This window comes from Hyla sarda, chromosome 3, assembly GCF_029499605.1.
Source record: "Hyla sarda isolate aHylSar1 chromosome 3, aHylSar1.hap1, whole genome shotgun sequence".
NCBI lineage: Eukaryota > Metazoa > Chordata > Amphibia > Anura > Hylidae > Hyla > Hyla sarda.
In genome coordinates, this window is record NC_079191.1 from 15,482,030 (window position 1) to 15,508,943 (window position 26,914).

General features: G+C 44.4%; 1 protein-coding gene across 2 annotated transcripts in view; it reads left to right on the forward strand.

The window, feature by feature from the left end:
* Positions 1-13,901, forward strand: part of LOC130361152 (uncharacterized) — a 71,164-nt gene extending 57,263 nt beyond the window's left edge. For both annotated transcript variants that reach the window (XM_056563802.1, XM_056563803.1), the window contains exons 5-6: positions 4,514-5,016; positions 10,850-13,901. In XM_056563802.1, coding sequence (XP_056419777.1) covers positions 4,514-5,016; positions 10,850-10,891 — 545 coding nt within the window. In that variant the 3' untranslated portion in view covers positions 10,892-13,901. The remainder of the gene's footprint in view (positions 1-4,513; positions 5,017-10,849) is intronic.
* The last annotated feature ends 13,013 nt before the right edge of the window (positions 13,902-26,914 follow it).

A 26,914-nucleotide genomic window follows, 5' to 3' on the forward strand; every position in this document is an offset into this window, starting at 1 on the left:
AGGCACACACTAGGAAACGCTTTCTCTTGGCACAATGCACAAAGATACGGCACCATAATAGGGAGGTGCCGGACTAAAATAAGGTCCGCCCAGCAGCAGATTAAGGGCGTACAGGCCCTTTAAATCTAGTAGCGCCGGTGCGCGCGCCCTAAGGAGAGGGTATGTGCACCGGTGATTTGCATGAGGAGAAAGGCAGGGGACAGAACAGGATAAGGAGATGCCTGAGACTTGCATGAGGGCGCGTCCCGCAGAGCGAGTCCCGGAGCCACGGCAACTGTAGGAAGGAGTGCGCTCATGGCCAGACTGAACGGCCAGAGCGTTACCCATAGCAATGCCCGGGACACGCGTACAGGTACATCCCGCACCTCGAGTCCCGGGATTGCAGAAGCCAGGAGAGAGGGGGCGCTCACGACCGGGATAAAAGGCTGGAGCGCTGCCCATAACACTCTCTATTTGAGCTCTGCTCTTCTGCTGAGGTCCAGTGCAGTCTTGTCTAGTGTGTGTGTCCAGAGTGTTGGAGACCTCAAAGTCCAGTCCTGCAGCCACCATCAAGTCAAGTAAGATAAAGTCACAGCTTTATGAGTCAAGTCAAGTCAGTGCCTGTCATCTGTCAAGTCAGCGTGGTCTGCATTCAATTGTCCAGTCCTACTACAAGTCCCAGCAAGCCCTTAAGGTCTCTGCATCACTGGTCACCTCCTTTTTTTTTTTTTTCATACAAATTTCTTAGCTAGGTGTAGAGATCCTATGGGCAAGGTACAAAACTGCCATCATGGAACATATCTAGGGCATGGTTATTAGGGGTACAGAGCACAAAGGGATACTCCACCCCTAGACATCGTATCCCCTATCCAAAGTATAGAGCAAAAGATGTCTGATAATGGGGGGGGTCCGGCTGTTGGGACCCTCGTGATCTCCGGCCTGGCACCTGGGGTTCTGAACATTTATGTTCAGAAGGCTGGCTGTGCTAGGCTTTGGGTGCCAATGGTCGTGACAACCCCTTCATTAATATCTATGGGTGATATATGGAGGGGGCTGTGGTCACTGGTAATCCAGCAGAGAACAGAATTCGCTCCATAAAAGTGGATTACTGAGGTGCTGGGCCAGAGATCGTGGGGGATCTGAACTATGAATCACACTCAGCAGATGAGCGAGCATTCTGATTGGTCCCTACTGCTGTCAACAGCCGGGGCTAGTGGCTAATGCCGAACATCGCCGATCTGGCCAATGCCCGACATTAACCCATTAGATACCAGTTTTGATTAAAAGTTGATTGTGGTGACTGAAATGTAAAAAAGACTACTCCCGGCCAGCTTAGCGGTCTAATCAGGTCAGCCGCGGTGAAATCGTGATGTCCCAATGAGCTGAGAGGATGGCGGGAGGACAAATACCTCCTTGCCACCCGATCGCTGCCTCTATGCTCCAGTCAGCCATGGCAGGATGAAGCAATGGAGCACCGATATGGAGCAGCATTGAACAGTGCATGCAATCAAAAGATCACATGTAATAGTCTCCTATGGAGACTAAAAAATTGTAAAATAAAACGAATTAACCCCTTCCCTAATGAAAATTTGAATCACTTTAATCTAAATAATCTTGTAACAGTAGAACGAGAAAGAAGTCGGCGACTCACCGGAGCTGATTTTCAAGCAGTTTCTTCTTTATTAGTACTCACATACATGGGGAGAGAAAGACGTACAGGGGGTACAGCTGTCTGGCAACGGGACCGTTTCACATGTTTCACATGCTTCGTCTTGCCAGACAGCTGTACCCCCTGTACGTCTTTCTCTTCCCATGTATGTGAGTACTAATAAAGAAGAAACTGCTTGAAAATCAGCTCCGGTGAGTCGCCGACTTCTTTCTCGTTCTACTGTTACAAGATTACTGCTTAATGTTCAGTCAGAGCACCACCAAGGTTTCACAGAAGCAGCCCAACCAGTTATCCTTTTTCCACTAGTCCCACGTTTACAGCCTGAGTAGTGCCGATCTCACTTGTCTATTTAATCTAAATAATGGAAACAAGATAAACATTAGTGGTATCTCCGTGTGCAAAAATGTCAGAACTATTAAAATATAAAGTTAATTAAACCCCATGGTCAATGGCGTACACGTAAAAAAATACCAAAGTCCAAAATTGCACATTTTTGATCACTTCATATACCATAACATTTTTTATAAATAGTGATCAAAAAGTCCCATCTTGAAGGAAAACTGTTACCAACTCAAGCCCCCCCCCCCCCCCCCGAACCGCCCAACCTCCCCTACCCCCCACCGCTCCCGGCACTATCCAGAGGTGCTGGCTGGTAGTGCGGGGGACGCTGATCAATATGATGCCTACCATGCTCAGATCCGCCGCGTCGTTCGCCCATTATCTTCATTATTCCAGATATGTAAATCATCTTCTAACAAGCATGGGCGGGGTTACTGCCTTCATCTGGCACTGTGACATTACCGCCGTTCGGCCCGCAGCACCGCCCGGCTTATGCACATTCATGCCCTCCCTCCGTATCTCCCACTCCTCCCCGCTCTGTATGTGTCTCCATTGCGCTGAGGCCGATTCTGGGTGTACACAGGAAGCCGGCACATGCGCAGTGGAGTCACCTACAGAGCGGGAAGGAGAGGGAGATACGGAGGGAGGGCATGAATATGCATAGGCCAAGCAGTGGCGACGTCACAGTGCCAGATGAAGGCAGTAACCCTGCCCGTGCCATTTAGAAGATGATTTGCATATCTGGAATAATGAAGATAAGGGGTGAACGGCGGGGTGGATCCAGGCATGGTAGACATCATATTGATCAGTGTCCCCCGCACTACCAGCCAGTAACTCTGGTTAGTGCAGGGGGGGGGAGATTTGGTGACAGATTTCCTTTATCAATGGTACCAATAAAAACTACAGATCACAGCACAAAATACTAGCCCTCCTACATCCCCGTATACGGAAAACTAAAAAAGTTATAGGGGTCAGAACAGGACAATTTGAAATCATACAAATTTTAGAACAAAAAGTTATAATTTTTAAAAAGTAGTAAAATAAAACCTATAATTTGGATATCCTTGGAACCATATGGACTACAGAATAAAGATAAGGTGTCATTTTTACTGAAAAGTAGGGATGCACCGAAATTTCGTCCGCCGAAAATTATCGGCCAAAAATGCCCCTTTCGGCATTTTTGGCTGATGCATTTTTGTGCCGAAAATTTCGGGGGGCGTAGCCTAAACGACACAGGGCGTACAAGGACTTAGCGCACCAGAACGCGCCTGTATGCCCTGAGTCCCGCCGCGGCTATGACGTGAGTGCAGGAGCTGTGCTCACATCATAGCCGTGTGTCCCGGCTGCTTTCAGCAACCAGGGACCCGCCGGCAATGGTGGACATCAGCGCTGATGTTTGCCATTAACCCCTCAGATGCCGTGATCATTATTGATCACGGTATCTGTGGCAGTTCCGGTGGCTGATCTGATCGCCCACGGCTCAGCCACAGGGTTAAGATCAGTTAAAATGGCAGCAGGAGGTCCCCTCACCTGCCTCCTGCTGCCATCATGGGGGTCTTATTCTCTGGTCTGCAATTGAGCAGACCAGAGAAGTAGATCACAGATAGCACAGATCAGTGCTATGCATATGCATAGCACTGATCTGTATCTGCAATCTGGGGATTATAAAAGTGTTAAAAAAATAAATAAATAAATAAAAAAAAGGAAAGAAATTTTATTAAAAGTAAATAAGCCCGTCCCCCAATAAAAAAATAAAATTCCCCTCTTTTCTAGTTAAAAGGGAAAAAAAGTAAATAAAACCATTATCTTAATGACCCCGACGGTGAATGGCGTAAATATAAATAACTAAATCTAAGTCCAAAAATATGGATTTTTATCAGAAAAAAATTATTAAAAGTATTTTTAAAAAACACCATAACTAGAATGGTACCAATAAAAACTACAGATCATGGTGCAAAAAATAAGCCCTCATACATCCCCATATACGAAAAAATTTAAAAAGTTATATAAAAACTATATTTAAAACAAGTGTGCGGAGCAATGCATTTTCGGTTTTGGTTTTTGGCCAAGCACAGCCTAAATTTTCGGTTGTGGCCCAAAATTTCCCTTTCCGTGCATCCCTACTGAAAATGGTGTTGTTGTTTTTTTTATTTAGCCCCACAAGTAATCTCCGGCACGGCACCCCAGTCATCCAGTGCATGGAGCTTCGCTGACGAGCGACCACAGCAGTCACGCCCCCTCCATTCATGTCTATGGGAGGAGGTGAGACTGTTATGTACTAGCCAACACGCCCCCTCCCATAGCCTGAATGGAGGGGGCATGGCGTGACGTCATAAACAAGGAAGCCCCAAGCTTGCTACTGTACCGGCCCAGAGATCGCGGGGGGGTGGTTCCAAGTAGCCGGACAACCCCCCCCCCCCCCTCTGCTAGAATGGGGATAGGGGATAAGATGTCTAGGAGTGGAGTACCCCTTTAAGGGATTAAGCTATGCCTTTGCTGACATCTATCCTTTCTTTGCAAAAACAGATGACCATGACGTGACAATGGCGCCAGGCTCCTCTTCACTAGAGCGGAGAAATCCTTTATATGTATCCGCAGACGAGATGAAAGATCCTCCATCATACCAGGAGGCCATATTGGAGTATCCTAGTGCTGAAGCCAACAAGAAGGATAGAGATAGTAAGACCCAGGTTGTTGATGAATCTTTATACGCGGTGATCCATAAACAGCCGTCGGTGAAGACGCCGCCACCCCAAAACTCGGAGCAGTCGGCTTCACACAAAGTTATTTTAGTGGAGGAAATAAAGATCGATAGTCAAACTGTTTCCTTTATTAATAAGGAGAAGACACCAAGATCCCAGAGTCCTTCCGAAAAACTAGATTCAATGTTAAACAACTGCAAGAAGAGGAGTTTTATATCCGCGCAGCCGCCCAGAGACAAGACTGTGAATATTACCCAGAATGCACCACCACTGGTTCCAGCCAAGCGATTCGACATAGAAGGGGAATTTGAACAATATACCATTGAGGTAATGTGACAATTGGCTCCAGACCGAAACGCGTTACGGTTGGGACTGTACGTATTATATGCAGTAGTGCCCAGTGGTATTTATATAATGAATCATCTATTGAAGTGGTATTCAGTGCATTCAGATGCACTGCACAAATCAGCTCAAATACATCCGGTTTCCATCCGTCATCCTTAAAGGGGCACTCCGGTGCTTCAGCTTTCTGAACATTTTGTACCGGAGCCGGAGCCAGAGCCAAACGCCAGGTTCCTGCGGGAGAAGTCGTGATGTCACGGCCACGCCCCCTCCATTCATATCTATGGGAGGGGCGTGTTGATCGACACGCCCCCTCCCATAAACCTGAATGGAGGGGGCATGGTCATGACATCACGACTTCTCCCGCAGGAACCTGGCGTTTGTTTAGAACACCGGAGATCGTAGGGGAGCCCCAGCAGTGGGACCCTTGTGATCAGACATCTTATCCTCTATCATTTCGATAGGGCATAACATGTCTAGCAGAGGAGTACCCCTTTAAAGGGGTACTCCACTGGCCAGGGTTGTTCCGAGCTACATGTTCCGAACGCTATAATCGCGCTGCAGGGTTCGGCCATGCCCCCCGTGACCTCATGGTAAGGCCCCCTCAATGCAAGTCATCGGGAAGGGGCGTGACGGTGTCACTCCCCCTCCCATATAATTGCATTTAGGGTGCAGGACCATGATGTCACGAGGGGCGTGACATCATGGCCATGCCCCCTAATATGAAGAGTGATCACATGATACTAGTTACAGCAATAAAATGCATAGATGCAGCTGAGCTGGAATAAAACAGGTGGTGTTGTAGGACTATTGATGGTAAGTGTGCATAACATCGACAAAAAAAAACCAGAGTGTCTCTTTAAAAAATAAAAATAAAAGAACAGTAAAGCATTTAGTGAGACCCCATGTCTGGGCTGGAGGAATAGGGCTTGGGGTCTCAGTAAGAGCCATATCGCTTGCTATCATCACTTTTCTATCAGTGCTCTGTAGTGTGTTATGATCGCTTTGTTCCCAGTAATTTGTCCCCTGATGAACCTGACACCTCCTGGGGGAAACCCGTTGGTACTGTGATTTTTATACGGTCTTGCAAAATTTTCTTTTGTTGTGGTACTGGGCATTTTTGGAACTGCCCCTTTTGAACAACCTGAATAACTAGAATAACTGTTAAGTGGGCACACTTGCCATATTGTGGGGATATGCGCCTTTTGGTTAATTGAATTCTTCCTGGAGGCTTTGTTGGACCTGATCCTTTTTACTTATATTTTATGGTGTACATCTATTAAACGTTACGTTTTAGCAGCTAGGGTACCGTGATTAGATGCTTTTAACAAAAATAGGGGGTCATGTACTTTGTGCAATGCCTTGCGGGAGTCAAGCTCCGCCCATTTTCTCTCCACTGAAGAGGTGCACACCACTTACTAAATCCAGCAGCTCCTTGGTTGACCTTGCGCCCGTTGCAAAAATATACGCCAGCTACCATCTGTCGCAAGTTTTCTCTAAAGTCACATGTGAGTAGAGTAGGCCCCCCTCTATGCAAGGTCGAGCCCCCTTCCCCCATTTTTTGTCCCTGAAAGGGTGCATATGCTTAAAAAAAATAAAAAAAAACATTTAGCAGAACTGGCAAAATTTTAGCAATATTACCCCCAAATTTTGCAATGAACTTGGCCGAATGGCCCAAGAAGCATAGTTCTAGCATAGCTCAATGGTGGGAATCCAATTTTTGGCACCTGCACGACCAGATGTCTGAAGGGCGGGGCATGGCGCCCTCGTGGGGGCTCCTGGTATTGCAACTCCCATTACCGAGCTGCAATAACAAGCACTTGCCACAATGGGGGGAAAAAAACCTTTCCAAAACAGGGTGACTCCAGCTGTTGCAAAACTAAAACTCCCAGCATGCACGGACAGCCTTCGGCTGTCCGGGCATGCTGGGAGTTGTAATTTTGCAACAGCTGGAGGCACCCTGGCTGGGAAACAATGACGTAGATGGTTCCCATTAATCTGCATTACCATAGTTCAGCATCTATCACATTGCACTATAAAGGGGCACACAGTTCTTGCAGGCAATTTTTGAAGAATTACAACATACCCACAACACCTCATGCCAGGATAACGTCAGATTTCCGACAAGTAACCGTGCATCAAGTGTAGAAATCTCTTTGTGTGGTTTGTATAGGTCTGAATCATTTCCTTTTTATTTTTCGTAAGACGTTTTAACTCAATAGAGTGTATTGCTTTGTATGGGGAAGATAGACGGGAGGAAATGCAAAGACGTGCATGAGCAATCCAACCTGTGCCACCTCCAGGAGCTGCCAACATATGGGGGCTCAAGACTGGTTCTTATGCCAGTGTTAAAAGTAATAACCAAGACTGGTTCCTATGCCAGTGCTAAAAGTAATAACCAAGACTGGTTCCTATGCCAGTGCTAAAAGTAATAACCAAGACTGGTTCTTATGCCAGTGTTAAAAGTAATAACCAAGACTGGTTCTTATGCCAGTGTTAAAAGTAATAACCAAGACTGGTTCTTATGCCAGTGTTAAAAGTAATTACAAAGACTGTTTCTTATGCCAGTGTTAAAAGTAATAATATGACTGGTTCTTATGCCAGTGTTAAAGATAATGACCAAGACTGGTTCTTATGCCAGTGTTAAAAGTAATAATAAAGACTGGTTCTTATGCCAGTGTAAAAATAATAACAAATATTGGTTCTTATGCCAGTGTTAAAGATAATGACCAAGTCTGGTTCTTATGCCAGTGTTAAAAGTAATAACATGATCCCTTCCTCTTTTTGGCGCCTATTACAGCAGTGCTTTGGATTGTTTGTCTGGTCATCAACACAGCCTCGCCTGAACCGTCTCCTGCTTTCCAGACCCAAATTATCTGGAGGAGCGAGCTTACCTGACTGTCGCTTATATTTCTTGCCTGTGTGCATGCCCGTGTCCTTGACTGGACGCGCAATTCCAATACTAAGCTGTGGGTGAGTTTGGCCCAAGATGTTTGTCCTAAAGCCCTGGCCACCCTACCCTGGACTTGGTCTCCGACCCATCATACCTCCTACTCAACCTCATACTTCACGCGTCACACTCTTGCCTCCCTACACACTGTGAGGGCAGGAGGTGGCTTAATTGATTGTCGGGGCCCTCTCCTTCCGATAACGGATCACCCAGAGTTCCCCCTGGAGCTTCCTCAGAGGGAGCTTTCTTCGGTGCCTCCTTATCTAGTCCCCTCCGCTTTTGCCATGTCTTGGCTGCGCGTCAGCTCAGATCCTTGGATACCTTGCTATTAGAGAGGCCGTCCTCCCGACGAGCTCCCTTTGCCTATCTTCAACTGCGCCATTTTCATTCCTCACTCCCTGCTCACTTTGCGCTGCATCGGGAACTGACGCCTTTTTAATGCCTTCTGCTCTGCCTCATCGTACCCTAGAAACTACATTTCCATTCTCTATGGCTTATTGCTCTCCCCCAGATCCCTCTCCCTCCCGGCTTATTGCCGTGCCTGGGAAACTGAGTTGGGTAAGACGTTCTCCTCTGAGGAATGGTCCAGGTGTTTCTTTCTGACTCATAAGGCAGTGATTGCCACCAAAGCCCAAGAAACCTGTTTCAAAATTTCATCTTGTTGGTACCGTGTCCCGGCGATGCTTCATCGCTGGTACCCTTCAGTTCCTGAGGTGTGTTGGAGATGTGGAAATGCAGTGGGTACAGTGACGCATATCTGGTGGGATTGCGCTGCACTGGCCGCCTTCTGGAACGCGGTTCTTCAAGTCATTTCTGAAGTGACAAGCGTCTCTATCCCTCATACCCCAGAAGCCGTCCTGCTGTTTATGTTCCCGATGGCGCAGTCGAGCTACAAGCGTTCCCTAGCCTGACACCTTCTACAGGCAGCCAAAACGGTTATTCCTCGGAAGTGGAAGTCCCCGGACCCCACCACCATTGACGAATGGTTCGCGGAGGTCGCTCAAACCCGGCGTATGGAAGAGTTGCTCACTACCCTCCCATCTGACGCTGCCCGCGTGGAAGCCGTATGGCTCCCTTGGTCGTCGTTCTGCTCCTCTGACAGGTATAGGACCCTAAGATGGGGAGATACGGAAGCCCCCTGATACGTAGGTGACTAGCCGTGCGCGTCCGGTCGGTTCTCACCTCCCCCCTGTTTGTTGTCTTGCCTCTCCTTTTGTTCCTTACCTCTGTCTCCTCCTGTTTCCTCTCTTTGGTGTTTTTTTTTTTTCTCTTGCTTTTCTTTTGGTTACCCCTTTTTTTTTGTGTAGTCCTACCTATTGTGTTGTCTCTCGTTACTTTTTTCTGTTCTAAGTGGCGTGATCTGGCTTCTACCCCTTCCTTCTGGCTTGCTCCTCTCTACAGCTTTGCCCATAACTATAGGTTCCCTCGGGTACCTGGTTCATTTTGTCTTGCTATTCCTCTCCTTGATCCCGCTGCTTTCCTCATTTCTATGTGTAATATGCACAATGCGCTTGTTGCGCTGCCTCATTATGATAACCCAGTTGTTATGCTGATTGCCCCTTTAGGCCTCCACTGGCCTCTGGACTGGCCTCTGTTAATTTTGCATTGCTTTTGTGTACTGTTCATGCAACGTTTTCAATAAAACTTTTTTTTGAATTGGAAAAAAAAAAAATTATAACATGACTGGTTCTTATGCCAGGGTTAAAAATAATATCCAAGACTGGTTCTTATGCCAGTGTTAAAAGTAATAACATGACTGGTTCTTATGCATGTGTTAAAAGTAATAACCAAGACCGGTTCTTATGCCAGTGTTAAAAGTAATAATTGTGACAGTTTTTTATGCCAGTGTCAAAAATAATGGCCAATACTCGTTCTTTTTCCAGTCTTTAGAGTAATAATAACCAAGACAGAATCTCTGGTTCCACCACATCCCAGCGGTGATCTATTGGATGAGATCTGGTGACTGTGGAGGCCATTGGAGTCATGTGACCTCATTTTGCTGTATGAGATGATGTCATGTGATCTCATTGTCATGTATGAGATGATGTCATGTGACCTCATTGTCCTGTAGGAGATTATGTCATGTAACATTATCCTGCTGGAAGTATCATCAGAAGATGGGCCCACTGTGGTCATAAAGGGACGGACATGGTCAGTAACAATACTCAGGTAGGTTGTGGTGTTTATACCAGGATCAATTGGTACTAAGGGGTCTAAAGTGCCCAGAAAATGTCCCCCGCACCATTACACCCCCACCAGCCTGAACCGCATACAAGGCAGGATGGATCCATGCTTTATGTTGTTTTCACCAAATTCTGACCCTGTCATCTGAATGTCACAGCTGGAATGGTTGTCCAGTTTTGGTTACGTGTGTTAATTGAAGCCCCAGTTTCCTGTTTTTTAGCTGACAGAAGTGGCCCCTGGTGTGGTCTTCTGCTGCTGTAGCCCATCTGCCTCAAGGTTGGACATGTTGTATGGTCAGAGATGGTATTCTGCAGACCTTAGTTGTAACCAGTGGTTATTTGAGTTACTGTTGCCTTTCTGTCATCCCGAACCATTCTCATCTGACATCAACAAGGCATTTTCTATCCAACTGCCACTGACTAGATATTTTCACTTTTTCTGACCATTTTCTGTAAGTCCAACGAGCATGACAATGTCCACCTCTTTACTTGCCCAGCAGGACATTATCAGAGACTTTTTAGGGCAGCGCCAGGTGAAACTGACTTTTTCCAGATGCTGTATATTTCGGGAATTATTGGGTTGTTGCTATCGGTAAACATTGTGCGAATGCTTTAGGAAGAACATTCAGCTTCTCCTGGGGTGTACATAATTATATATTCATTGTGTTTCTATTTTTTTTTTTAGGAGGAAACAGAAATGGACAAAGAATCCCCATTGACTACCTGAATTCTCTTTGTTCACTGTATGGACTACGTTCATGGACAAGGGTCACCAACATCCGACATTAAGTCTTCAAAGGGACATCTATGGGGACCAACATGGTGATCACCTGACCTCTGTGGTTCTTCTTCGGAACAAAAAGCTAAAAAGATGTAAATATAATAAAATATTAGGACATATTAATAAAGAGTCATGTAAAGCTTATATATAGGTTCAATCTTCAGGCGGAACGGAATTCAACATCTGAATTTCCACTACGAAATGTCTGTAGTGTGAACTACGCAGCAGAATCCTATTAAAGTGAATGGGGGATGACATTCTGGAGTGTTAACGGGCCCTTAAAGGGGTACTCTGCTGCTAGACATCTTATCCCCTATCCAAAGGATAGGGGATAAGATGTCTGATGGTGGAGGTCCCGCTGCTGGGGCCCTCAGCGATGTCCCGCAGCACCCAGCATTCCTGCGGGAGAGGTCGTGATGTCACAGCCATGCCCCTTTGTGACATCACGACCGACAGACACCCCCCCTCCCATAGACATGAATGGAGGGGGGCGTGAGTAAATGTTCAGAACACTGGAGGACAGGAGTATCCCTTTGAAGTATTGGATCCTTTGACAAACACCCAGTATCCTTATTGGGGGACATTTATTGTTATTTGCTTTGGTAAGCAAGTTCTGAATGCATTTTTTTTTTGCTTTAGTTTTGCTTATGTGCTACATAATCCTACAATCACAGGGGGTTGATAAATTTGGAGCACATAAACAAAACAAAAAAAGTTGCAGCTGAGACTTTTTGTGAGACTTTTTTGTGACTGTTTAAATTTGCTCACCTGCGAGAGTTTTGTACTCCAGGCCAGACCTGGATAAGACTTTAAAATTTTTGTAACGGGTTTGCTTTTTTTTTTTGCCTATGTGCGACTTTCAGTGAAAACTGAAATTTGTTTAGGTAAGGCTGTTTGTAACTTTTTGCTTACCCACAAAAGTCGCACAAAGAAGTGCTTAGGCGCACAATCGACTTTTTGTGCACCCAGAGTAAGCAAAAAAAGGCTCAAAATACCTTGATAAATGTCCCCCATTGTTCCTATTACTGTAAATATGCTTTATTACTGTCACAAGTAGCGCTGCAGCCAGACGTGCTGGCTGCGAGCGCGCTACGGCTCCGTCCCCCCCGTGCTGCTTGTGCCGCGGTTCACGTCGCATGCGAACGTCGGGCTCTCACTCTCCTCTCCGCATTTCTGTCCCCTCCACTGTTCCCTGCTGTCGGTGTGTGTGCCCCTGCCTCCTAGAGCGCGTGCGTGCCGGCTTCCTCAGATTTAAAGGGCCAGCACACCATTGATTGATGCTTGTCTGGTCCTGTGTTTATTTAACCCCACACTTCCTTCCTGTCCTTGCCGGATCTTTGTGCTCACAAGCCCTAGAGAAAGCGTTTCAGTTGTGTGTTCTACAGTGTTCCAGACCTCTTGCTTTGTGACCTGGCCTTGCTCCGGTGCCGCCTGCCCTTTGACCACCTAGCTTCGTTCCTGACCATGCTCCTGTGCCGCCTGCCCTGACCTCTTGCCTGTCCTGACTACGAGCTTGCCTCATCCTACCTGTGCCACATAACACCTCAGCAGCCTGTGTGGACGAGTCGTATCAGGGGTAGCGACCTGGTTGCTGCCTACCGCAGCAAGTCCGTCCCGCTTTGTGGTGGTCTCTGGTGAAAACCAGCGGCACCTTTGACTCCGCTCCCTGGTACGGCCCACGCCATCATCCACACAGGTTGAGCGGATTCCCTGCTCCACTGCCGTTTTAATTACATACGAACAAGACAGCGCCAGCTAAAATGATACTAAAGAACTCAAATCTGATCATTTTATTTATTTTGTGTAATGTTCCTATCTGCTAGTCGGTTGGGTAACAGGGCATGACGGCTCAATGTCTGGAAATCCAGAGTTTGGTCCAAAAGTTTTTTCAAATAATAGAACTATAAATGCTACTATAAAAAGTACATGAAATTGTCAAAAAAGGGTAAAAAAAAAGTGTCCTAAAATGGATGCTATGGGCAACTGCTCAACTGTTTTAATACATTTTCCTCCATATGTTTTGAAAGTGTAGAGTACCAAAAAAAAGAAAAAATGCATAAACAGTATAAAAACTTTGAACCCTGGAATCATGGTAGCTTCATCACAGATTTGTACCTAATTGATGTTTAAGAATCTTATAAGGTACCCATGGTGGTCCCCATGTTTCTTACAATACATCACAATGGGGTTTATTTACTAACGTGATCCCGACTCTTTTTTGAAAACCATAAATTTTACAAGAAAACCCAAAAAGGGGCATGGCCATGGGGAAAGGGACGCGGTCATGACAAAAGGGACGTGTCTCCAACAGTTTTGGAAAAAAACTACATATTTACTAAGGTTTCAACAGAAAAAAAAAAAAAAAAAAGTCAAAACGTAGGGAAAAGTGCAAAATGTAGGGAAACATTAATAAATACCTTGGGAAAATACCTGTCGGGAATCAAAAACCACAAAGAAAACTACACTCCGCGCTTAGTAAATAAACCCCAATGTGTTCACAATAAGTGTTAACATTACAGTGTGTTAAAAATACTTAAATAAAATAATAAATTGATATTATATCTTAAGAGCACTGCTTTATATCTGCAATCATATCTACTTCAGTTTGGTATATATGTGCCCAATTTGTATTTTAGTCATACCGTTGTCAATATTAGATAGATCATTATAATAATGCTTACCTATGTGTCACAGAATTCTACTAAAATGACTAGTATAAATATACAGAACATTTAGGCCTTTAAATAGTACCCCTTGCGGTCCCTCTTCATATATATTTCTACATCCTTTGTAAGAGATAATGCAATAGATAGGGATAAGTTAATGTAAATAAAATCATTAATGCTTACAACATCTCCATAGATCTAGTCTCCACTTGGATGGATATGTATATATTTTAGTTATGTAAATATGGAACAGATTTTATTTTATGTGTCTTCCAATTTTGAACCCAGGAATAAAGACAGCAGACTTGTGTACGCATGTTTTCCATGTCATTTTATTAGCCTTTTATGCAACACAATCCTACTAACCTGACTACATTTGTGCAGAACATATTTGCCCACAAATAATTCCTATAGCAGTCCCCCTCTATTTTACAATATCCCTATCTCCTGTATTAGATTGACACAATGGTTAGCAATAAACATTTCCTTAAAGGTGTACTCCGCCCCTAGACATCTTATCCCCTATCCAAAGGGGACCACCGTGATCTCGGCTGCGGCACCCTAGACCTCCGGTGCATGGAGCTAACTTCGCTCCCTGCCGGATGACTGGCGATGCGGGGTGGAGGCCCGTGATGTCACGTCCACGATGTAAGTCTATGGGAGGGGGCGTGGCCTAGAAAGCCAACTTCCGCAGGAAGGTCTTTTCTTTTCTTTTTTAATTTCTTTTCTGTCTAACCACATGGCTCTCTGCTGAAACCTCTGTCCATGTCAGGAACGGTCCAGAGTAGGAGCAAATTCCCATAGAAAACCTCTCCTGCTCTGGACAGTCCCTGATATGGACAGAGGTGTCAGCAGAGAGCACTGTGGTCAGACAGAAAAGAACTTCAAAAAGAAAAGAACTTCCTGTTTAGTATACAGCAGCTGATAAGTACTGGAAGGATTAAGATTAAGTAGAAGTCATTTACAAATCTAGAAGAAGTAATTTACTATATAACTTTCTGGCATGAGTTGATTTAAAAAAAAAAAATTCCACCGGACTACTCCTTTAAGAGCTCAGGAAAATTACTACAGTCAGAAAAGGATCATAGTCATACCCTTGTCAATTACAAACCCAGGAGCCAAGGAAGTAGACACAATCACGGGGCTAGGTTTCTTGGGCCAAAGTAGTAACCGTTCATGTATGTTACAGAATTCTACTTTTATATTTGACAAATGATACCCATAGCAGCCCCACTATATATCAGCAAACCCCTAGATTCTGTATTAGATAAAAGCAATGTTTCTTTTATACTATGCTAACCTGTCATGCAGGTTACAGAATCCTATGAAACAAACTCCTTTCATGGAGGAAATCTTGGCCTCTATATGGTACCCATGGCGGTCCCCATCTCTATTACAATGCACACATCCTCTGTATTTGAGTAGCAGAGTGGTTAGCATTAGCAGGTTACATAATGTGAATAAAATCCTTTATGGATACAATCTTTAATAGCTTTACCTCTGATTTTGCTTGATTTGTCTATTTGCTACACTCAGTCCTTTAGTTATACTCTTGTTTGTAGTCATACCGTTGTCAAACTCAAATCCAGAAACCAATGCATCAAACACAGTCATGGGGCCGTGCTTCTTGGGGCCACAATGCAAACTGGTCCTGTTACAGCATCATATTATGCCAACAGCATTTATTCACTTATCCTATGGTAGATTTCCATAGCGGTTACTTCTGTATTTCAATATCCACATCCATTAGAATAGCCTAAACTAAAGCTAGCAGTAAGGAGTTTAATAGCCCTACTTCATATTTCGGTTTGACATGTACACAGTTTATGTCTACAGCAGCTGAAATATGTATTGAAACACGTCACCAATTTTCTTAATATATTTTCAAAGGAGCAATTGATATGAAATGTTCCCCAGATGTAAAAAAATAAACCAAGTAATTCATACATACAAAGAGACCGAAATAAATAATCTCAGAAGTTAAGATATGTGTAATAATAATTAATAATAATTACTGAAAACACTTACTGATATTAATTTAATACTTTGTACAGAAGCCTTTGTTGGTAATGACGGCTTCATGACACCTCCTGTATGGAGAAACTAGTGGCATGCATTGTTCTTGAGGGATTTTGGCCATTCTTCCACACAAACAGTCTTGAAATCCTGAAGGTTCCATAGGCCTCTTCTATGAATCATGATCTTCAGTTCTTTCCATAGATTTTCAATGGGATATAAGTCAGGTGATCGGTCGGGCCATTCTAGCAGCTTTATTTTCTTTCTTTGAAACCATCTGAGAGTTTCTTTGGCTGTGTGTTAGGGGTCATTGTGTTGCTGAAATGTCCGCCCTCGTCTCATTTCCATCATCCTGGTAGATATCAGCAGGTTTTCATCAGGAATTTCTCAGTAAATTTCCCATTCACCCTTCCTTCAATGATGTTAAGTTTGCCAGAACCATTTACTGAAAAGCCACTAGATACCATGATGTCCCCACCTCCAAACTTCACTGTGGGTGTTTTAGGGTGATGCGCAGGGTCATTTCTCCTCCAAACATGGTGTGTGTTATGGCACCAAACAGTTCCACTCTTCCCTCATCTGACCGCACTATATTCTCCCAGTTTTTCATCGGCTTTACCAAATGTTGTTCAGCAAACTTTACATGAGCTTCAACATACTTTGTATTCAGCAATGGAGTCTTGTGTGGTGAGCGTGCATACAGGCCATGCTCACTTTCTTTGAAACAACTGTACCTGCTAATTGCAGGACTTTTTGAAGCGCTCCACAAGTGTCCTTGGCTCTTGGACAATTCTTCTGATTCTTCTTCTTGCTCTTGAGGAGCACCTGGTTGGGGCAAATTTATGGTAAAATAATTGTCTTTCCACTTCTGAATTATGGCCCCAAAAAGTGTTAACTGGAACATTCAGTCCCTTAGAAATGCGCCTGTCACCAACACCATTAATGTTTTACAACAATTAGGTTGCGAAGATCTTGAGACAGGTCTTTGCTTTTACCCATCATGAGATGTCTCTTGTGTGACATCTTTGCAATGAGACCTTATTGTAGCCATTAGTTAAGACTGAACCAGCTGATAATTGAGTAATTTTCACTGACAAACAGCTGGATTGCTTTTTAATTCCTGATCGATTTCAGCTGTTGTCTTGGATTTCTATGCCTTTTTTGCACCTCCCTTCTTCATGTGTTTAATACTTATTATAAGCTTAATTTCTGATCTTATTTGTTTTGATTTCTTTGTATGTAAGGATTATTTGAGTTGTTACCAACATCTGGTGAAAATTTCATGTCAATACACCTCTGAAAATAAATTTAGTGTGAAAAATGGTAGCGTGTTTAATACTTATTTCACCTGCTGTATATTCATGCAGCATGTGTTACTTGTTTGTCACTTAGTAATACCCTAGGAGCATACCTACAGTAACAGAGCCATGTTTCCCATGTCACAAGCATATATATGGTAATGGAACCTTGCTTCCCATACCACAAGCAAATATAAAGTGATGGAACCTTGATTCCTATGCCACAAGCATATATATGGTAACGAAACCATGCTTTCCTTCCCACAAGAATATATACGGTAATGGAACCTTGCTTCCCATGTCACAAGCATATATACGGTAACAAAACTATGATTACCTTCCCACAAGAATATATATGGTAATGGAACCTTGCTTCCCATGCTATAAGCATGTATACAGTAACGAACCATGCTTTCTTCCCCACAAGAATATATACGGTAATAGAACCTTGCTTCCCATGCCACAGGCATATATATGGTAATGGAGTCATGCTTTCCCTCCCACAAGAATATATATATATATATATATATATATATATATATATATATATATATAGTAATAGAACCTTGCTTCCTATGCCATGGGCATATCCAGTAATGGAACCATGCTTTCCTTCCCACAAGAATATATACGGTAATGGAACCTTGCTTCCCATGCCATAAGCATATATATATATATATATATATATATATATATACGGTAAAAGAACCATGCTTTGCTTCCCACAAGAATATATATGGTAATGAAACCTTGCTTTCCATGCCAAAAGCATATATATGGTAACGGAACCATGTTTTTCTTCCCACAAGAATATATATATATGGTAATGGAACCTTGCTTCCCATTCCTTAAGCATATATACGGTAACGGACCCATGCTCTCCTTCCCAAAAGAATATATATGGTAATTGAACCTTGCTTTCAATGCCACAATGCAAAATTTTTATTGAAGTTCTTTTAAATTGACACCACATACTCGGGCCACACTTTAGCCTATACACGGTATCCTCAGCAGTGCTCTTTGCCTTGCAATATCCTTTGTGTCGCAGTGGCATAGAGGGCAGCAGTGAGGAGCTCATGCTTCACGTAGAGAACGTAGAATATTTCCACATCTTGATAAACATATGCTTATGCAATATTTGGCTACCTTACTGATAGAGGATTACACTTTGGCAGCCATTGAAAAAAACAGGAATGAGTTTTGTTTCTGGTTGTACAATGGGGGGAGCCATCCCAGCACAGTTCATAACCCGATGAAGCTGTAAGATTGTTATTCCAGCTTGTGTTTACACGGGCGGTGGGAGGTGGAGCCGCTGAAACCGATCAAAGATCAAACAATCGCTATTCTTTCCTTGGCTCTCGGTTGCTCTTTAGATGGAGCGCTGCCAAAAGTGTAGTAAATGATTATATTGCTGCAAAGGTCATTAAATAAAGGGACTAATACAAAGTGGCACATTACTTTAACATTGCTATACAGTCTACATTCCTGAGCCGCCATCTGTGCTTTATGGAGGCTGTAAATGTTTGATCCTCTGTTTACTGAACTAGCTATTCACTTAAAGGGGTACTCCGGTGGAAAACAATTTTTTCTCTAATCAACTGGTGCCAGAAAGTTAAACAGATTTGTAAATTACTTCTATTAAAAAATCTCAATTCTTACAGTACTTATCAGCTACTGTTATGATCCACAGGAAGTTCTTCTCTTTTTCTGTCTGACCACAGTGCTCTCTGCTGACACCTCTGTCCATTTTAGGAACTGTCAAGAGTACAAACAATACCCCATAGAAAGCCTATCCTGCTCAGGACAGTTCCTAAAATGGACAGAGGTGTTGTCAGAGAGCACTGTGGTCAGGCAGAAAGGAAATTCAAAAAGAAAAGAACTTCCTGTGGAGCATAACAGCAGCTGATAAGTACTGGAAGGGTTAAGATTTTTTTAATAGAAGTAATTTACAAATCTGTTTAACCTCTTAAGGACGCAGGGTGTACCTGTACGCCCTGCGCCCGGTCCCGGTATATAACGCAGGGTCCCACCGTGACCCCGTGTCATACCGAATTGGACTCAGCGGCTAATGATAGCCGGGACCCTGGGCTAATAGCGTGCGGCACCGATCGTTGTGCCACGCGCTATTAACCCTTTAGACACAGCGATCAAAGTTGATTGGCCCGTCTAAAATGAAAGTATAAGCTTCCCGGCAGCTCAGTCGGGCTGATCGGGACCATCGCGATAAAATCGCGATGTCCCGATCAGCTAGCACACGAGCGGAGGTCCCCTCACCTGTCTCCATCGCGTCCGATCGGCAATTGATTGCTCCAAGCCTGAGATTCAGGCTTGAGCAATTGACCGCCTATAACACTGATCAATACAAAGCTATAGCTTTGCAAAACAGTATAAAAGATCAGTGTGTGCAGTGTTATAGCCCCCTATGTAAAAAAAAAAAAAATAAACATATGTGGTATCGCCGCGTGTGGAAACGTCCGAATTATAAACATACATAATTAATAAAACCACACAGTCAAAGCATATTTTCGGTCACTTATTATTTCATGAAGAAAATGAATAAAAAGCGACCAAAAAGTCCAATCAATACAATGATGGTACTGCTAAAAACTTCAGATCATGGTGCAAAAAATGAGCCCCATACCAGCCTGTACGCAGAAAAATATAAAAGTTATAGGGGTCAGAAGATGACAATTTTAAATGTATATATTTTCCTGCATGTATTTATGATTTTTTCCAGAAGTGCGACAAAATCAAACCTATATAAGTAGGGGATCATTTTAATCGTATGGACCTACAGAATAAAGATAAGGCGTCATTTAACCTAAAAATGCACTGCGTAGAAACGGAAGCCCCCAAAAGTTACAAAATGGCGTTTTTTCTTCAATTTTGTCGCATAATTAATTTTTTTTCCGTTTTTCCATGGATTTTTTTGGTAATCCCCCCCCCTCGGTTTATCAGCATTGTCATGTAAGAAGCCGGCCGGCTCCTTACATGACAGAGGGCTCAGCCTATCGGGACATCGCTGCGGCCAGTGATAGGCTGATGGCTCTGTGACGTTCCCATCCCCAGGACCGCCGCAGAGGGACCATGAGGCCGGTAACGGGGAACGTCGGAAGGTGAGTTAAAGTTTATTTTGTTTGTTTTTGCAGCCCGGGCACAGGATAGTAAAGTACAGCGCAGCGGCTGATAATTATTTGTGGGGGACAGCGCAGCACTGGGCTGATAATTCATTGAGGGGGGGGAGTGAAGCAGAACAACGCCCGCGGGTCACATATGATTAGTTCCCCGATGTGGGGACAGCCACTGCAGCCGATAACTCATTCATTAGAGGGGGGAGGGGCCCAACCAGTATTGCGGTATGGGAAAAATTCATATCGTGCAGGAAAAAAAATTCGGTATTCGGTATGAACCGGTATACCGCCCTACTGTGCATAACTGCGCCGCCCCCGCAGAGCATCCAACCATAGAGGTGTGAGATCAGCGGTAGCAGTTACAGCAGGGCCCCTTACCCCTGAGCCCAGTGTATGGTCCAATTATCAACTATATCCTGTAAATTTTATATATATATATATATATATATATATAAATATATGTATCCCCGCCCTGATTTTACGGGCTCATACAGAGCTGCCAATAGATATCACATTGAAGGCTACCTGTAAAAACTTGTTGAGCCTCCGAATAGAGAACGCTGAGCTCGGCTTCTTCGCAGTCACACATTACTCTTATTGCAGGCAGCGAGCTGTCCTATGGGCTTAGTAAACCTGCCAAGTTTGTGCTGACTTGCATAACTCTTGTTTTCTCACTCGGGTTCCAGCCAGCCGCGACGTTTCATTAATCTAATCTGAGCAAACGTTTTCTATACCAGGGAAGGAAAACAGGCTGCAAACAATACAGAGCAAACATGAACAGAAGGGATGGAGAACCGGGACATTGGAGGAGGACAACCGGCCTATTCAGACTCGGCAGATCTAGGATTACAGGGTGCGGCCGTTCATACCTACTGGATGAGATAAAGGGGGAATTAGGGCGCAATGGTGATCTGTAATGGATCGTTTCTGCTTCCTGTGGCGATCTCTAGAACAGGAAGAGGAGGTAACCTGTGAGAAGCCCCTGATTGGCCACTTACATGTGTGATGTCCCAGTACGGGATATCATTCCACAGTCCTATCAGGTTGAGTCCCTGCACGTCCCCAGGGCTCTCCTGCACTGTACCCCCATAATGTACAGTGGTCCCTCAACATACGATGGTAATCCGTTCCAAACGGACCATCGTTTGTTGAAACCATCGTATGTTGAGGGATCCGTGCAATGTAAAGTATAGGACAGTGGTCTACAACCTGCGGACCTCCAGATGTCGCAAAACTACAACACCCAGCATGCCCGGACAGCCAACGGCTGTCCGGGCATGCTGGGAGTTGTAGTTTTGCAACATCTGGAGGTCTGCAGGTTGAAGAGCACTGGCATTGGAAGTTGTACTCGCCTGTCCCCGCCGCTCCGAACCATCACCGCTCGTCACCGCTGCCCTGGATGTTGCCGTCCATCGCTGTTGCTGCGTCCCCGGGGTGTCCCCGACACTCCGGTAAGGCCTCTGCTTCCCCTGCATCCTCGCTCTTCGTCGCTGCCATCACGTCACTACGCACGCCGCTCCTATTGGATGATGGGACGGCGTGCGCAGCGACGTGATGACGACGATGGAGAGCGCCGACGATGCAGGGGATCCCCAAGAGGACGCACCGGAGCCCCGAGGACAGGTAAGTCATCGTCAGCGGACCACATGGCGCACCGTAAACGGCTATCCGGTGGCAGCTGAAGCAGTCTGCGCTGCCGAATAGCCGTTTATGCGATGGCCCCAACATACAAAAGCATCGTGTGTTGATGCTGCCTCTGAGAGTGATCGTATGTTGAAATGATCGTCGGGGCCATCGTAGGTCGAGGGGTTACTGTAATTAGTTGTACATTGAATGTAAAGGAGCTTTGATATGGTCACATGGTTATTAGTCACATGATAATGGTGGTCACATGTTAAAGTCACATGTTTTGTCGGCAATCGTGGTCGGCAATCCGAAGCCTCCAGCGCTGCCGGAAGCCATTGAGGTGGGTGCTGCAGCCGAGATCCCGGGGGTCCCCCGCGATCTGACATCTTATCCCCTATGCTTTGGATAGGGGGATAAGATGTCTAGGGGCGGAGTACCCCTTTAAGTCTCCTGCTGGACTTACATGTGAATAGCAGTTTTTTCATACCTTTTGATCACTCCCCCACCTTATACGTGTTGTTTATGACTAGGATTGGTCAGGGTGCGGTAGCCCTTCTGGGTGTCCCTCCTGTCGGTCCAGGGGAGGTGTGTGTGGCCATTAGGTTCCTCACCTCCCTGTAAACCCGGGCATTCCTGCATGGGTAGGATGCCATTTGTATAAGGCTCTGTGGGTGAATACTTGGGCAAACGCCAAGGTTGACGCCAGGAGCACTTGTGGTCCCCTAGTAGCTTTGGCGAGAAGGGAAATTGAACCCTAACTCTTGCAGGTGCCTTTTGGCCTGGAGGGCAAGGGGGGTTTTGTTGGCGGCCTCTCTCCTTTTGGAGAAGGGTTTGTGATGGACCGCATCCTCGGGCAGGTTTTTTTTTTAGAATGTAACATGTTTGCACTTTTTTCTTGCACTTGGGTGATAGAGAGCACGTCCCTCGGCTCATAAAATAAAGAGAGAGGTTGGTCTATGGATTTCTTTTGCAACCGTTGGCTAGGAAAATCATGTGACCAAGGCATCATTCTTCTGTGTACACATGTTTATACTTTAAAGGCTCAGTGTATGCAATAAAAGGGCAAAAGTACATATGAATTAACTCTCCAGCTACCCATTCACAGTTATGCATTGTGCAAAACCTTTCACTCACTTCGGTTACATCCACGTGCCGCAAAGATGCTTCTGATTTTTCAGCATGTGATAATAATAATAACCTTTTTTTTTTATTATTAATATTCCATTTTTATTTTATTTTTATTTTTTTTGTACAAAAGGGAATAAAACTTAAAGGGGTACTCTGATGGAAAACTTTTTTTTTTATTTAAATCAACTGGTGCCAAAAAGTTAAACAGATTTGTAAATTACTTCTATTAAAAAAATCTGAATCCTTCCAGTACTTCTTAGCTGCTGTATACTACAGAGGAAATTCATTTTCTTTTTGGAACACAGAGCTCTCTGCTGACATCACGAGCACAGTGCTCTCTGCTGACATCTCTGTCCGTTTTAAGAACTGTCCAAAGTAGGAGAAAATCCCCATAGAATACATATGCTGCTCTGGACAGTTCCTAAAACGGACAGAGATGTCAGCAGAGAGCACTGTGCTCGTGATGTCAGCAGAGAGCTCTGTGTTCCAAAAAGAAAAGAATTTCCTCTGTAGTATTCAGCAGCTGGTAAGTACTGGAAGGATTAAGATTTTTCAATAGAAGTAATTTACAAATCTGTTTAACTTTCTGGCACCAGTTGATTTAAAAAAAAAAAATAAGTTTTGCACCGGAGTACCCCTTTAACCTCTTAAGGACCCAGGACGTATGGGTACGTCCTGAGTCCCGGTCCTCTGATATAACGCGGGGTCACACGGTGACCCCGCATCATATCGCAGCGGGCCCAGTGTCATAGTGAAGCCGGGACCCGCCTCTAATAGCGTGCGGCACTGATCGCTGTGCCGCGCGCTATTAACCCTTTAGTCGCGCGCTCAAAGCTTAGCCGCGCGGCTAAAAACGAAAGTGAAAGTTGCCGGTTAGCTCAGGGAGCTGTTCGTGATCGTCGCGGTATAATCGCGGCATCCCGAACAGCTGTAGCACAGGAGGAGGTCTCTTACCTTCTCCTGCGCTGTCCAATCGCCGAATGAGATCCAGGCTTGAGCTTTCAATCGCCGAAAACACTGATTGATCCATTCCTATCGAGATGCATCAATCAGTGTAAAAGATCAGTACATGTAATGTTATAGCCCCCCCTATAGGAGCTAAAATATTGCATAAGAAAAGTGTAAAAAAATCATTAACCCTTTCAATTATCCCTTCCCCTAATAAAAGTTTGAATCACCCGGCATTTCCAAAAATAAAAAAAACATTATGTAAATAATAATAAAAATAAACATATGTGGTATCGCCGTGTGCGTAAATGTCCAAATTATAAAAATATACCGCTTTTTAAACCGCTCGTTCAATGGCACACGCGCGAAAAAATTCTAAAGTCCAAAATAGCGCATTTTTGATCACTTTTTATACCACAAAAAAATGAATCAAAAGTGATCAAAAAGTCTGATCAGAACATAAATGGTACCGCTAAAAACTTCAGATGACGGCGCAAAAAATGAGCCCTCATAGCGCCCTGAACACAGAAAAATAAAAAAGTTATAGGGGTCAGAAGATGACCATTTTAAACGTATATATTTTCCTGCATGTAGTTATGATTTTTTTCTGAAGTGATACAATATCAAACCTATACAAGTAGGGTATAATTTTAACCATATGGACCTACAGAATAAAGATAAGGTGTCATTTTTGCCGAAAAATGTACTGCGTAAAACCGGAAGCCCCCAAAACTTACAAAATAGTGTTTTTTCATCAATTTTGTCGCACATAGATTTTTTTTCCCGTTTCACCGTAGATTTTTGGGTAAAATGACTGATGTCATTACAAAGTAGAATTAGTGACGCAAAAAATAAGCCATGATATAGAATTTTAGGTGAACATTTTTAAGAGTTATGATTTTTTTAAGTTAAGGAGGAAAAATTGAAAATGAAAAAACGGAAAAAGCCCGGGTCCTTAAGGGGTTAAATATCTGTTAAAAAAAAAAAAAAGCACTAATACATATAATACATTTGATTATATTCTGGTACTAAAGCAGAGAGAATGATACACACATCAAAAATCACCAAAACCATGACAACCTGATCTATTCGCCGACATCTTTATTTAAAGTGACTGGTAACGGAATAAACTTTTTTAAACAAAATATTTTTGATCAAAGGACATTTTCGTATCGAATCCATAAATCTGGAGCAGAACTGAGAAGTTCCCACTGGATTTCGTTACAGTGTCTCAGTCTATGGTCTCTGGTGCCATGAGCCGCGACATAAGATACGCGTGCGTCTATCGAATTAGTAAAAAAGAAAGCCTTCCGTGTATCCAAAATAAACTTACCAGAAATGGAACGTTCCATCTTATTAAATAAGGGAAGAAAAACAAACACGATGAAACCCGATCTCTGCGTGAAACGTTGCGCAATGGTCGATGTCAAACAAAATCATTTAATTCAAATGGCTAAAGGGGAACTCTACAAGGCGCTGATCATTTTTAAACTTCATAAAGGCCGTAGCACATGAACGTATTACTTACAAAACATTTGGACATACAAGGTTCTACTGGACCAAACCTAGAACACCACAGCCTAAGCCTAGGTTCAGACTACGGAATTTCCGCCTGCGATTCCGCTTTGAAATTGCAGGCGGAAATTCCGCTTGCTAAAATGTATATAGTGTAGTGAATGGGTTTCCGTTCACAAATTCACACTTTGGAATTTGTGAAGCGGAATTTGTGAACGGAAAATCCGCTTGGAAATTTCCGCCTGAAGAAAGGGGTTGCTCATTCTTCAGGCGGAAATACTCGCGGAACACATTGCAGTCTATTGGAGACTGCAGTGTCCGCGCGGTCCTAGCGCCAACTGATTCAGTCAGCGCTGGCCGCACTCGGAATCTCCGGGCGGAAATTTTCTGCCTGGAGATTCCGTAGTCTGAACCTAGCCTTAGGCTGGGTTCACACTATGGGATTTCTGGGCACAATTTCTGCCGGTGATCGAGACGGCGGCGCTAGGACCCCACGGACTACATTGCCGTCCCCATAGATGGCAATGCATTTCTGAGAAGATCATTCAAAAGATCCACCCAGAAATGCATTGCCGTCTATGGGGGCAGCAAAGCAGTCTGCTCGGTCCTAGCGCTGCCGGCTCGATCTCCGGCAGAAATTCTGCTCAGAAATTCTACAGTGTGAACCCAGCCTAAGGCTAGGTTCAGACTACGGAATCTCCGGGCAGAAAATTTCCGCCTGGAGATTCCGAGTTCCGCCTGCGCCGACTGAATTAGTCTAAGGTTTCTGAATTTTCGCCTGCAGAATTCCACCTCAAATTAAAGCCCATAGGCTAGGTACAGTCTCCAATAGACTGCAATGTGTTCCGTGCAGTCTATTTCTTCAGGCAGAAATTTCCAAGCGGATTTTCCGTTCACAAATTCCGCTTCACAAATTCCGAAGTGTGAATTTGTGAACGGAAAACCATTTACTACACTAGACGTTTTAGCAAGCGGAGTTTCACACTTCGGAATTTGTGAAGCGGAAAATCCGGATGAAATATCCGCTAGAAAATTTCCACCTGAAGAAAGTGGTTGCTCTTTCTTCAGGCGGAAATCCTAGCGGAACACATAGCAGTCTATAGGAGACTGCAGTGTCCGCGCGGTCCTAGCGCCAACTAATTCAGTCGGCGCAGGCGGAACTCGGAATCTCCGGGCGGAAATTTTCTGCCCGGAGATTCCGTAGTCTGAACCTAGCCTTAGGCTGGGTTCACACTGTAGAATTTCTGGGCAGAATTTCTGCCGGAGATCGAGCCGGCAGCGCTAGGACCGAGCAGACTGCTTTGCTGCCCCCATAGACGGCAATGCATTTCTGAGTGGATCTTTTGAAAGATCTGCTCAGAAATGCATTGCCATCTATGGGGACGGCAATGTAGTCCGTGGGGTCCTAGCGCCGCCGTCTCGATCACCGGCAGAAATTGTGCCCAGAAATTCCATAGTGTGAACCCAGCCTAAGGCTAGGTTCAGACTACGGAATCTCCGGGCAGAAAATTTCCGCCCGGAGATTCCGAGTTCCGCCTGCGCCGAGTGAATTAGTCGGCGCTAGGACCATGCGGACACTGCAGTCTCCTATAAACTGCTATGTGTTCCGCTAGGATTTCCGCCTGAAGAAAGAGCAACCCC